The sequence below is a fragment of the Apis cerana genome, linkage group LG11, assembly GCF_029169275.1.
Source record: "Apis cerana isolate GH-2021 linkage group LG11, AcerK_1.0, whole genome shotgun sequence".
Lineage (NCBI taxonomy): Eukaryota > Metazoa > Arthropoda > Insecta > Hymenoptera > Apidae > Apis > Apis cerana.
In genome coordinates, this window is record NC_083862.1 from 6,714,614 (window position 1) to 6,729,488 (window position 14,875).

Sequence of the window (14,875 nt, forward strand, 5' to 3'; positions counted from 1 at the left end):
TACAATAAAATAATACAATTTTAAAGTTAATGTATTCTTTTTTATTTATATTTTACATGAACTATATTTTAATATTTTGTACAATAGTTTTTTATAGCTATAAAGCTTTATAGACAATTTGATATATTGTATTAATTTTTTCATTATGCATATTAATATTATTTTATTCATTATATGAAGTATTAATAAAAAATTTCTTTCTATTATTTATATTTATATTTTTTTTTAAATGAAAGAAATATATTCAATGGAATTCAAATCTAGACTTTATTTATCATAGAAATTTTATCATTTATCATAAAAATTTTATTTGGAATTAAATTTTATGTGGAATATTTTTTAATAAAAAAAATACATTATATATACATTTTTTTTCGCACACATAAATACTTATTTTAAGTAAAGAAAAGAAATTATAAATAATAAATTTACTGATTATAAACACATTATTAAAAAATAATTAAAAATCAAAATAACTTATTCTTAAACTATAAATAAATGTTTAAACGTTTAAAATGATACTATATTATTAAATTCTACATGTGTTTTATTTTATATACGTCTGTGATGTATATATCATTTTCTTAATAATATTATTATTAACATTTTAATATTATTAAATGCATTATCTATTCATAATGAAAAATACAATTTTTTTGACAATAATTTTTTTTCGGACATTTTTAATAAATAATTTTATATATTAAACATTGAATATTAAATATTTCTTTTTTGTTGTAGCTATATATATTAAATAAAATATATGCATTTATTTGTTATATACATTGCAGTAGAAACAAACACTCAATAAACGTACACATTATACTTATTAGTTTTATACATATATTAAATAAAATAAAATGCCATAATATGATTCAATTATATATTAAAATTAAATTAAAAATTTTCATTATATAAATTAAAATTAAAATTATTAATTTTTTTAATTAATAAACTTTTACTTTAAATATTAATTTAAATAATATCAATTTTTAATTAATAATTCAATATGCATTTTAAGAAAAATATTAATATTTTTAAGTTTGATTAATTATTTGAACGTTTTTTAATTTGTTTTTACAAATTTTTTTTCTATTGAAAAACATATTTGACAAATATAAAATTTAATCCAAATAAAATAATTTTTCACGAAAACATTACCGTTTATTGATACATTCCACTTCTAAATTTTTTAATTTTTTTTAAACTTTTTTAAATGCTTCTTTGAATTATTTGAAATTCTTAAAAAATCATGATGGCAATTACATGAAATATCTTATATTATCAAGGTTGTCATTTTAAGAGAATTGAGGAAAACTTGCTTTATGCATTTGACATCATACTATAGACATAGAAATAAAAGTAGAATTTATATTACATAAATGTAAAGAATAAAGAGTGATAATAGGAATCACGTAATATTTTTTCCAAAGAAAAAAAGTTTTTACAATAATACTATTTATTAATCTTTAAAAGTTAAAGCATAATACACAAAAATATTAAAGTTATATTTATTAAATTACATAATCATTAAATATATAGTCATTAAAGTTTGTATTAAATTAAGTAATATTGTATTAAATAAAATAATATAAAATAACATAGTTCTATCTCTATTATATCACCAGCTATTTCGCCTCTTTTCATCTAATATAAACTTAAATTGCTTATAAATTAAATAAATAATTTTTAATTAATATTGTGTATCAATATATTAATATTTTATATTTTTATATTAGTCTTTAGAATAGATCCCTGATTTCAATTATTAATAAAATAGAAAATATTCTATAAATATATTAATTCTTAATTATTATAAAAACATGTGAAAGTGCATCTAATTTTTATTCATTTCTATTTTCTTTCTTACATGACACAATTTTTTTATGCCATATATCAAGTATGTACTTTTTTCAATTAGAATCTAATGTTTATGATTAATGAAATTATTGATGATTATATGTTTTCAATTATTAATAAAATTGATTTATTTTTTTTTTGTCTATAATAAGTATATTATTTTTTTTTTTTATTTCTCTTTAATGCTATATAAGGTATAACTAAAACAATATTATCATGAATTCTTTTTCATATTTATTTTTAGTGATTTTTATTTTTATTATAAATTGATTATCAATAGTTTTCTTTTTCTTTTTTACATTTTGTATGTTATGAGAATAGAATCTAATTTTACCTGATTTTAGTTTTTTTATATTTATTTTTATTCAAAATTGAACATCTATTGTTTTTTTTTATAGTTTTTACAAAGAAAATTCATAAGATTATTAAGAAGAAAAATATTATAAATATCATAATCAATATTATAAATTAAAATCATAATTAAAAAAATAAAAATAATGATAATACAAAAAAACAAAATATAAATATAAAAAAAAATTTTAATACATTTGTAATTGTTCAATCAGACTTCTTTTCATTATTATATATACAAAGCAAAAACAACTGAATTGGATCTTTATTTGTATTTACATTTCATTAATATACATTATATACTATAATGCTATAAACATCTAAAAGTTGTAAAATCTTCTATAATAATTATAATAAATTCTAGTAATTAATAATAATTAAGAATTAACATCTTGTATATCTAAATGAATTTATTAAATATTATATTATCTTATTTATTTTATTTATTTATTCATTTTTACATAATATTTTTTTTTTATATTTTATATTAAATTAGTCTTTAATTTATTATATTTTTATCATAGTCTATCCGTATATAATATATAATGTATAAAATATATAAAAATATTTATTATTTTTTATGAGATACAATTGCATATGCTCGTGGGGATAAATATTTATTCATTACCGGAACAATTTTTGCTTCTAAACCTTGTTCTTCCATCCAACATAATCTATCTTGTAAAACAAGTGATTCTGCTGGTGCTTGCAACATCAGTTGTAAACCAGTATATATTTCTACAATTTTAAATTTATCACAATGATTTTTCCATAATTCTATTATATTTTTTTTATGTGTATCAAGATTGAATTCTACATCTAAAACAAAGATAATATCTTAATATTATTTCATTATATTAAATAATAATATTTTATTTTCAAAACTTATATTATCTAAAAATATTTTTGTAATATATATATTTATAATATATATAATACAAAAAATCATAAAAATATAGAAAATTTTTTAATATGATATAATGTAAATGTAATGATAATAAAGTATTTTATACATACTTAATAATTAATAAAATTATAATATAATTAATTATAATTAATAATTTATATATATTTTATATCTTGTATAATATTACCTTGTTTTTTAAATGTTTCTTTTTCTTGTGGTTGTAAAATGTATCTAGTCAATGCATCTTTAATATATGTTTCAAAATTTAAACATTGTGATTTTCTTGTTCCTTTTTGAGTACATTTCTTAAGAGAAAATCCATCTGAAACATTTATACTTTATATGTACTTTATATTATTGTTATCAATTGAAATAAAAAATTATATGAAATATGCATACTTTTAGTTGCATACAATTGAAGGACAGCTCTTGCAAGAACATAGAAAGAATGTTTATTATGTGTTTCAATAGACATGTTATACCATCTATCTACTGGTTCTTGACATGCTAATCGTAAAAAAGGTTGCCTCAAAAAGGTACCAATATCAAAATTGGTATTATTAATAATAGTTTTAAAACAATTAGATAAAGGAAAATTATTAAAGTATTGCTTTTCACTTGATGCATTTATTCTTATACTTTTTGATATTGAAAGCTTATGATAACAACAAGGAATTAAAATAAAAATACGTGCTATTTTCATATCTCGAAATATTTTTGATGCATGTATACTAAGATCTCCACAAGCATGTAGACCAATTAAACAAACATCTGATTTTTCTTGAAATTCATTATTTAAAATAGTTTCTATTATTTCAACAGAATTATATGTTAAATCACAACAATTATATTTAACATATGCCAATGAATCAGAATACATTTTTATTTGTCTACTTCGAGCATTATTTACATTTGCTTGGCTTTTTTCTAATCCAAGAACTTTATATCCATACAAATAATATAATAGCTGACAAATATATCCCTATAATATACAAAAAAAATAAATATAAAATAAAATACAAATTTTATTTTTTATACACAGACATTATATAAACATAAATATCTTACCAAACCTGCACCAAGATCAATAATAGTTTTAACATTTTGCGATGTACATTGCATATGTACTAGATATGCTAAATGCATTATTTCATGTTGTTTTTTAAGATTAAGACCTATTTGAAATTTTTTTGGTAATATTATTGGTATTATATTGTTTATACTTGGTAATCGATCAATGTATCTACATTTTTTAACAAATGTTTTTAAAGTCTTTGACCATTCTGGCTAAAAAAGTAAAATAATTTATTTATAATGTTATATTAAAATACATGTCATATATATTTAATATTTTACTTGTATATTTTACTGTTAGATTTATTTATTAACCTTTGTTATTTTTTTTATAACAAAATTATTAAATTCTTCATTCTCTAAAGTTTGTAAAACATTTAACCATTCTTTTGGAAATAAATCAAGTAATTTTTCAGTTAATAAATTAGTAACTGGAATATTATAGAGCCATTGTGTTTCAATAAATAAGTTCAAAGCATCCAAAAAATATATATTTGCTATATATTCATTTGCATTTGCCATCTAATTATGAAAAAAAAAATATTTTTTTAAGGATAATTATTAACTTATAATTATAATTTTGTATTAAATATAGTACAAATATAATATTAATTTTTATATTATTTATATATATATATATATATATATATATATATATATATATATATATAAGATTTATTTCTCAAATATATTACATATTTCATGAAAATCTAATTAGCCTACAAATATATATATTTAAATATATAGATTTAAATAATTTTCTAATTATCAATAAATATAAATAATAAAGAAACAATATATTTCTCTGAAATGTGATTTTATTTATAACATTAAAAAATTATAATTATAATAAATATGAATAATATATTGTTTATGTAAATATATTTTATATATTTCTATATAAATCAAAATTATGATATATAATTTGATTTCTTAAAAAATTAAATTATGTTATATTTATTTATCTTGCCTTACTAGAAATTTATCAACATCCAAATCAACTTTTATTGTCACCGTTATATTTATTTTCAACTTCTTTAGAAAACTTAGTTTGAATTAATTCTCAAAAATTGTTATTAATTAATATTTCAATCTTCGTTACAATACGTAACGAAGAACAGATTCATATTTTACTCAGAGGACTTCTATTTTTTTGTATTCATGTATTTTTCAAACGTAAATTATATGTGCACAGCAATGTTCAATTAAAATATTTAAACATATTGGACATACTAAATTTCTAAGATTAATATTTAGTGATGATCGTGTCAAAAAAGTTGATATTCGCTTCAAATATATTATCTTGTCATATTCTTTAAAGAAACATAAAAGTCATCACATCATTTTAAGAACTATAGTTCTCTACTAAATGAAATATTTAAATAGACTAATTTGAATTATGGATCTTTTACAGATAGATATTGATATTTATTATATATAATAAATATAATAAATTAAATGTCATTTTTTTCAAATTTACAATTATATAATTTACATAAATTTTACAATTATTTTTTTTAATATTTTAATTAATTTTATAATAATAATAATATAATATATATAATAATAATAAAATAGTATTAATATAATAATAACAAAATTGAATAATTATTAACAACTTAACATTATAATGAAAAAAAGTAAACAAAGTGAAAATTATTTTATACAAACATAGAAATAAAATTAAAAATTTTAATTTTTCAAAATTATAATTATAAATATAAATAAACATTTAAATTTATCAATATCTTTTAAAAAATATTTGTAAAATTTAAAAAACATTTGTATTCTAAAAAATATCACATCATAAAATCTCTTACAATTAATAAATTTAATTTTCTAGAAAATTTTATCAATTGATAGATATGTATAACTTAACAAAATTTATAATATTCAATGAATTACATATTTAATGTTTAAACACAACATTAATGTATAAAATTGTTAAAAAAAATTTAACATAAATATACTTTTTTTTGTATATAATTAAATTGTATTTAATTGTATGATTTACATTGATAGTATTTAAAAAAGTTAACAATATTTTTGTTATAAACGAATAAAGACGTGAATGTGATGAAAAATGAAACAAAAAAATACTATTATTATAATGCTATTAATATATCTTAAATAAAATAATAATTTATTCATATAAATTCATATAAATGATTAAAAATAAATTTTTATTTTATATATGGGAAAGAAAAAACAAAATTTGCAATATTATCCACAATTTTTATTTTATTTCATAGTAATAAAATAATCCATAAGAGCAACAATCCAAATTCACAACAGTAACATATTTCACAAGTATATAGTCAACAATAGCAATATGGTTCATTGCAACAATCACATAAAGACAACAGTTGGATCTACAAACATGAACATCTACAAGCATAGAGACATAATCAATAACAATAATGAGTAAATGATTCACAAGAGCAATAAATATATGATCAAAAACAGCAATCAAATGTTTTACAACGACAAAAACTATTATTTATTAATAGTTTTTATATAACAACAGTCATTTATTTCATAACTAAGCTATCTTATTTAAAACAATTATAGCAGATAATATATTATATTTTATAAAAATTTACTTTATAACTATCTCTATATATACTTATATACTTACTCTATATACTTTATAACTATCTCATTCATTAAATTATAGCAGATAATATATTATATTTTGATAAAAATAAATTTTATATGAGAATGTTGTTGATAATTCATTTTACATTTCTTTTCTTGATTTAAAAAAATTGCTGTTGTTTTAAAAAAAAATTAGATCACTTGTATGCATGAAATGTATTTAACTCAAAATGAACTTATTGGATAAACAAATTAAACAAAAACATTGTTATAGAAACAAATATGCTTAAATTTATTTTTGTGCAAAATTTTTAAACAAATATTATATATTATAATATATATTAATCATAACATTACATAAATCAAAATTTTTATTGTGAACTGTTTTTAAAGAACTTAGGAAAAAACAATGTCCAAAAAGATATTCAAAAAAAATATATATAATATAAAAATTTCTTTTAGTGATAAAAATGTAAGTCATATGATTATAATTTGTTTCAATTCATTCATGATATATATTCAAAATTTATATATATTATATATATTATTTAATTTTATTTTTTTTTTTGAATAAATGTATACATATTTATATTTAAAATATTAATTTTCTTTTATATATTATTTATTTTACATATTTATTTTTATATATTATAAAAAAAATGGAAGAAGAAATAGAAATTTTTGCTTAATTAGGAAAAGAAAGACAATTATAAATATATTTAAATAAAGTTGTGTCTTTGATTTGTCATGCTTAGCAAGTTTAAGATGTGATGTGTTCTGAAAAGAATCAAAATGTATATAAATATTAAATATTATTTTATGTCACTACAATATATTATTATATCAATATACAGTGATAATTTATTCCATATTATGATCATTTAAATAATCAAAATTAAATAATTAACATAACATAAATAATTTTTGTTCTTAACAGTTTGAATTATTTGTATATAATATAACATGTATTATAGTCATATTAATTACATACATTAATTGTATAATATATTGTATATATATATATTGTATATTGTATAACAAATTCAATATATTTAAACTCTTAAATAATATAATATTTTAATGAGTCGGTAGATCATTTTTTCAACCATCAAAACCAGGTAAAATTATGTCATTGAATTAGATTTATAATTAGATTTAAATCATATATATAAATCTATATCATTTGAATATAAATGATAATATATATAATTATATCATCTATTAATATTATTTCGTGTGTTTAATATCTATTTTACTTTTTAAATTATTAATATTATATTTTCTCATTATATTTAAATTTTAATGTTTTATATTATTTTAGTGCACATAAAGGATTTCCTAAAAAAAATCTAATCAATTATTACTTTAGAAACTCAACGTTAATGATAATTAATAATAACTTTCGAATAATGATAGCGGGAGTGAAAGAATATAAATCAGATGGTTATATCTAAATAAATATCTAAATAAATATATAAATAACAATGTAATGTAAATAATAAAATTGCAGTCAAATAAATAGTTGCTCTTGTTAATATTTTATTTCTCCCTTTTATTTATGGAGTTAAAAAATAGTGATAGTCTCATATTTCTTAAATATGGCAAAATATTATTGAGGATATATAATTTTGCATTTTTAATATATTTTTAATCATAATTGCATTATTAATTGTATTTTATTTCAAAAACTCATTCTTTTGATATCATATATAATTTTATTGTAAACTTTACATTTTATTTTCTATAAATCATCAGTGCATCATTTTTTGAATTTCAAATTTGAGTCCTTTAAATATGCATTACGAAATAATTGTTTTCTTTTTCCTGTTATTGTAGCTTTGCTATTATCTATATATAAAATAAGCATTATTATATATTATAAATTTTAAATAATTTTTTAAATTATATTAGCAAAAATATTTATCTTATTTAACAATATTATGAAACTTCTTGAAACTGTAAATTATTAAAAATAACAAATTAAGAAAATTCAACATACTACAAGAGTACAAATTGCACATCCAAAAATAGTTTAGTGGTTTGATAAGGTTAAATACATCAAATTTTTGCCAAAATTGTTGTATCATAATGTATCTCTAACAATAGTAATAGAGATAATGTAACATTATGTAGAAATTTGCTGGAAGGGAATTAAACCATTTTTAATAAGAAGATTAACTATGCTTATTTAATAATTCTGTTTGACATGAAAATATACTTCAATACGTCCCAGGCAGCATAGCATTCTATATACTTTTTTTTCCAATTAATTTTTTCTCTTTCTATTATTTTCAAAATCAAATTCTAGCAACTATATTTTTATTATTTCCAATAAAATGAAATCAACTGAATATATATTTTTTTCAGAAAGTTTATATAGAAGATATTTTTTTTCACTTATTTTAATCATAAAAATTTAAAAATTATATATATGTTTTTCACAAATATATTTTATACATTTTCAACTTTATAACTATAAAATTGAAAATATATTTATAATATATATTAAATCAATATGTTCAGTTGTATGTTTCTATAGTAAAATTTAAAAAAAAAAAAAGAAAAAACATGAACAATAAGAAAAAAAAAAGAAATTTCACAAACTTTCTGAATTGAAACTTAGGTTCAAAAAAAAACAATAACATGATAATAACTTAACTATGCTTAAATATAATATATATAATATAACATAATAAGATAAAATAATCCAATATAAAATTATTTATATTAAATTAATAAATATAATATATTATATTAAATATATTATATAAAATTATTTATATTAAAATATCTTAAAAATAAATTTATAATTTTCACATTTATGCTCTCTCTTTATAAGTTATAACAAAAATGAATTATTTATTTAAAAAATGGATATGTATTTTGGATGGGTTTATTATTTATTATAAATTTATTTGAATAATGAAATTAAAAAATGTATTTGTTGAAATATAAAATATGAAATTGATATTTCTAAATCATTTGTATGTAAATGGTAATATCAAATATATTTTAATAAATAAAAACGACATTTATTTTAAAAAAATATTTATTCAACTGCTCTTACTCGAATGCTTTCTTCTTGATTTTGAACTTTCCAATTTTCTGAAGGTCTATTTAATAAATCATGATTAACAGGACCAATTAATGCACGTCCTACTCTAATATGTTTTTGATCAGGTTGCAAATATTTAGTAGCAACATGTATAAGTTGATCTTTAGTTACAGCTTTTAATCTCTCTCTTTGTTCTTGAATATCATCATCTGTTAAATTGTATTTAAATTGAATCATTCCACGATTACTTGGGGAAACTGGTGCATCAAAATGTTGAAATATTCCTAATTTTGCTTCATCAATATCACTTTGGGATAATGATTGCTTTAATAAAAATTCATAAGTTTTTTCAAATAAATCTAAAGTACGAGTAGAATTAGGATCTCTGTAAGAATAAAAGGCAAAAATGCCATCTGACGATAATGTAGCACCACCACCATAAGCACCACCTTTTTCTCGAATTTCTGGATGTAAGTAAAGTGATGTAATCAATTTAGAAAGTACTCGTAAAGGTGCAAAATCTGGATTTGTATATGGTACAGTAAAAATTGTTTTAGCTGTATAATTTACAGAATATGGTAATACATAATGAATAGCTCTATCTCCTATTTCAAGATTTTGATCATGAGTAAAAGTATATATATCTTTAGGTGTGCCTTTTAATAAACTATAAAATTTAGTAACACTTTCTAATATCATGTCCTTGTTATTTTTACATAAATTTATTGCTGATCTCAAATATTGTTTATTTAGAATATAATCAGATATTTCTTGCATTTGACTTAATACAGGACTTAAATCTGACATTTGTGCTATTTTTTTCATATTTGAGACATATTGTAATCCTGATAAACTTTCCTTGTATTTAGTGACTGGTGAGACTAAACTAGCTGCACTACTCATTGCATAGGTATGTCCTAAATCTGCAATTCCATTAATCAAATCAACAGCATTAATTTTAACAAGTGTTGTAAATCTTTCAATATCAGACAATTGGACATTATTGAACAACTCTAACCATAATCTCCACATATCATTTATATTACGATCTAAACAATATGATTCTATTAATATTCCTTCTTCATATTGCAACAAATTATTCTTATGTTCAGCAATGTGATTCATAAAATTTAAACCTCCAGTTTTCAATCGAATCATTTGATCAAAATTTCTATAATCATAATTTTTTGTACCCATTTTTGAAATGATATTATTAAAAAGTGGTAACAAAGGTTTTAATTCTTGTGTTAGACCTTGCGTATTAAGAATTCCTCGATAATAACAAACACCATTTGTTGGTTCAGTAGCTATTTGTAAAGGAACATCTATTACTTTTTTATTTTCTAATTTATATCGTTCTACATCTTCTTTTATATCTTCTATTTTTAAAGTTGGAAGAACATTTACATCTTCTTGTCTTTGTTGTTCTTCAAGAAGAATTTTACCATATATATAAATATGTTCTATTTCTTCTTTGGAAAGTTCTTTTAATTTAGATTCTAATAATTTTTGTTCAGCAATTGCTTTTTCATAATCATATTTTTCATATGGCAACATTGTTAATGTCAGTCTATGATTATTATCCATAAGATATGTTTTCACTAATTCTTGAAGATATATGGGATTATTTTTTATTTCTTCTCGAAATTTTCTGATTGCATCATTAATTCGCATTGATTGAATAAGATCTCCATTATGATTCCATAATGGTGTTAAATTGAAAAGTAATTGCAATCCAAAATTGGAAGTTTGATGTTTTAATTGAAGCTCAATACTATGTAAAACAGCTTCAACATGATCCTCTATAAAACCTTCTTCAACAACTCTTTGTACAGTTTTATTAAAGACATCATCTATTTTTTCAAAATCTTCTGGTTTAGTACCAAGCAAACTCACAATAAACATAGTATCTTTACATTGAGAATCAAAACCTGTCATTGATCCAAAAGCAGTTCCCAATTTTGATTCTACTAAAGATTTATAAAATGCTGAATTTGGACCTCTTAACAAAAGTTGAGATAAAATATTGATTTCAAAAGTTTTTTGTACATCAGTAATGTCATTGCACAAATAACCAATAGCTATGCTACCTTGTCGACTAGGATCTGCAGCCATAGGATCTGATCTGCACGTAATATGTTCTTTTCTTGGATTGTCCCAACGTTTTTCTGAAGGAACTTCTGATATAGATGTATCAATATTATCCATTAGAAATAAATATCGCTCATTAATAAATTTTAAATGATTTTCTAAAGAAAAATTGCCATATGAATAGAAACGAGAATTAGAAGGATGATAATAAGTTTGATGAAAATTAAGCAGATCAATATATTTTAAAGTAGGAATAACAAGAGGATCTCCACCAGAAATTACTGCATATGTATGACTAGGTAAAATATGATTTAAAAATTTTTCAGCTAATATTGTCTGATTTTCATTAAAGACACCTTTCATTTCATTAAAAACTACTCCTTTAAAAATAATAGGTGAATTTTTATCATTAACATCTGCATGTTCTAATCTCCATCCTTCTTGTTTAAAATCAAGTTCTCTTAAATATGGTCTAAATACAGAATCCAGATACACTGATTGTAAATTTTGATAGTCTTTCAAATTTTGTGTAGAAAATGGATATATAGTATAATCAGGTCCTGTCATAGCATTCATAAATGTAGCTAATGATCTTCTTAACATTTTAAAAAATGGATCTCTACATGGATACCTTTCACTACCACAGAGAGTAGTATGTTCTAATATATGAGGTAAACCTGTAGAATCTTTTGGAGTTGTACGAAATCCAACTGAAAATACATTGTTACTATCATCTCTAGCTAAATGTAAATATTGTGCTCCAGTTCCCAAATGACTCAATCTCACTGCAGTTAGATATACTTCATCTATTTTTGCAATTTCATCTACTATAAAACCATTAATAATTTGTCCAGTTTTAAATTGATTAATATAATTTTCTGTTACATTTCTATTGTATTTTGTAGTACTAAATGTTATATTTCTTTTTAAATGAAAATTATAATATTTTACATAACGTTTCAATCCAAATTGATATAAATAAAAATTTTTTGATGTATTCATCATTTTCAACTATATACGTTGAAAATTCAATATCTGTAAAAAATTAAAAATGTCAATCATTTATTACACAAAAGATTTTTTAAAAATAATATCTTTTTATATATTCATCATATTATATCATATTAACCAAAATTAATATATAATATATAATATAATATAAATTTTATAAATTTATAAATTATTAAATTATTCTAAAAAAAATCTACAACATAATTTTTTATGACAATGAATATTAATGTAATGATTATAAATGATAATTATTAATATTAAACCATATATTTAATTAAATGAAAATTATATTAATAGCAAGAGTCTACTAATAGTAAAGCAATATTTTATGAAATAAAATATGATATATGAATTGATTTGTTTTGATATATTATATTATATATTAATATATATTATATATTATATTATATACTATATTATTATAATATATATTATTAAATTATTGAAAAATTTTCAATAAAAATCTTTATATTTATTATAATTGATATGTATAATTGATTACATTAAAAAACTAATAATAGAATTGACGGAAAAAATTTTATTGTTGAAAAAATGAAAGAAAATAATGTATCCTTTCTTAAATAAAAATCCAATAACTCTATTATACATATAATATTAACTAATGTGAATATAAATATAATTAAATTGAAACTTGAATTTATAATAATTTAAATTTATCTTAAAATTCTATATCTTAAAATTTTATATTCAAATATACATATATATATATAAATTTAAACAGTTTTTTTCCAAATTTAATCTAAATTTATTTAAACTAATTAAAACTAAATATAATATTAATTTATATCTCATTTGAATATATTATATATATATATATATATATATATATATATATATATGTAAAATAATTAATGAAAAATAAAAAAGTAATTGCATTGAAATTCATAAAATAAAAAAATCAATAATAAATTATGATTTACTAGTATATGATTGTAATTATGAAATTTATTAATACTACATACTTAATAATAAAATTAAATATAATATGGAAATAGTTAAATATATGAAAAAAATTAAAATTTTAATTCAATATTAACGAAATCAATAAATTAATTCTATATTCTAATTTTACCTTTTATTTATATGTGAATTTTTAGATATTTATTCTTGATATTAGCTATAATTTTTCTTCTATTTGTTTCGATATCTCGATCAAACGTGAATAATATATAATTTATTAAAAATTATTATTGATATAACACTATTATAATTTATATCATATAATATTACAATATTATATATATTTTTTTATTTAAAAAATATAAATAATTTTTTTTTAAATATTAATTTTAATTAATTTAATTTAATGCGTTCAACGTGTTGACTAATCAATCGTATTATTTTATTTTATCGTATTATTAATATTTTTAGAATCATAATATATAAATTAATAATTGTATATATTCAATTATAAATATCCAATAAGAAATGTAATATTAAAGAAATAAAAAAGATAAAATTGTAATATATTTTTTATAATCTAAAAAAATATATTTTTTATTGTTAAATTTTATTTTTTGTAAAATAAAAGTTGTATAAATTTTTAATAATAAAACACATAATATATTTATTTAAAAAAATGTAAATTCATTCTGCTTTGTAGGAAAAGAATCTACCAATGATTATTATTTTTAAAGAAATATGTGAGTTCAATGAAAACGCAACTTAATGAATAGGAGAAAGCAGCATAAAGCGACATACTCATAAGACAAAACGCAAGATCTATGACGATTGAAGAACGCGCAAAGTGCTCGGATTTCCGTGCCTGATAGACCGTCCACAAATCCTACGATTTAAGTTCGTCATGGGTTGCGCATAAGTGCATTCCGTCAAAATGAACTATGCCAAAAAGAATGGATAAAATGTTGCACGTGAGATCGGTATGACGGATTCGTGGTTATTCTCAT

General features: G+C 18.8%; 2 protein-coding genes and 1 long non-coding RNA gene across 5 annotated transcripts; 1 reads left to right on the top strand and 2 right to left on the bottom strand.

Moving 5' to 3' along the window:
- Window positions 1–18: 18 nt before the first annotated feature.
- LOC108000108 (methyltransferase-like protein 25B) lies at window positions 19–5,664 on the bottom strand. 2 transcript variants are annotated; one of them, XM_062081584.1, is made up of 6 exons: window positions 5,168–5,664; window positions 4,508–4,714; window positions 4,187–4,405; window positions 3,518–4,100; window positions 3,306–3,440; window positions 19–3,030 (listed from the first exon to the last, which is right to left on the bottom strand). In XM_062081584.1, the coding sequence occupies exons 2-6, from the start codon at window positions 4,712–4,714 to the stop codon at window positions 2,783–2,785; spliced, it is 1,392 nt and encodes a 463-aa protein (XP_061937568.1). In that variant the 5' UTR covers window positions 5,168–5,664; the 3' UTR covers window positions 19–2,782. The 2 variants fall into 2 exon arrangements, with proteins under 2 accessions (XP_061937568.1, XP_061937567.1); XM_062081583.1 differs by having other exon boundaries at window positions 5,163–5,664.
- A 1,396-nt stretch (window positions 5,665–7,060) lies between these two features.
- LOC133666942 (uncharacterized) lies at window positions 7,061–8,968 on the top strand. The gene is made up of 2 exons (XR_009831850.1): window positions 7,061–7,908; window positions 8,112–8,968. It is a non-coding gene; the product is annotated as an uncharacterized LOC133666942 (long non-coding RNA).
- An 853-nt stretch (window positions 8,969–9,821) lies between these two features.
- On the bottom strand, window positions 9,822–14,805 carry LOC108000142 (presequence protease, mitochondrial). 2 transcript variants are annotated; one of them, XM_062081581.1, is made up of 2 exons: window positions 14,670–14,805; window positions 9,822–12,971 (listed from the first exon to the last, which is right to left on the bottom strand). In XM_062081581.1, exon 2 carries the CDS (start codon window positions 12,939–12,941, stop codon window positions 9,840–9,842), a length of 3,102 nt encoding a protein of 1,033 aa, XP_061937565.1. In that variant the 5' UTR covers window positions 12,942–12,971; window positions 14,670–14,805; the 3' UTR covers window positions 9,822–9,839. The 2 variants fall into 2 exon arrangements, with proteins under 2 accessions (XP_061937565.1, XP_061937564.1); XM_062081580.1 differs by lacking the exon at window positions 14,670–14,805 and adding an exon at window positions 14,041–14,337.
- Window positions 14,806–14,875: the final 70 nt, after the last annotated feature.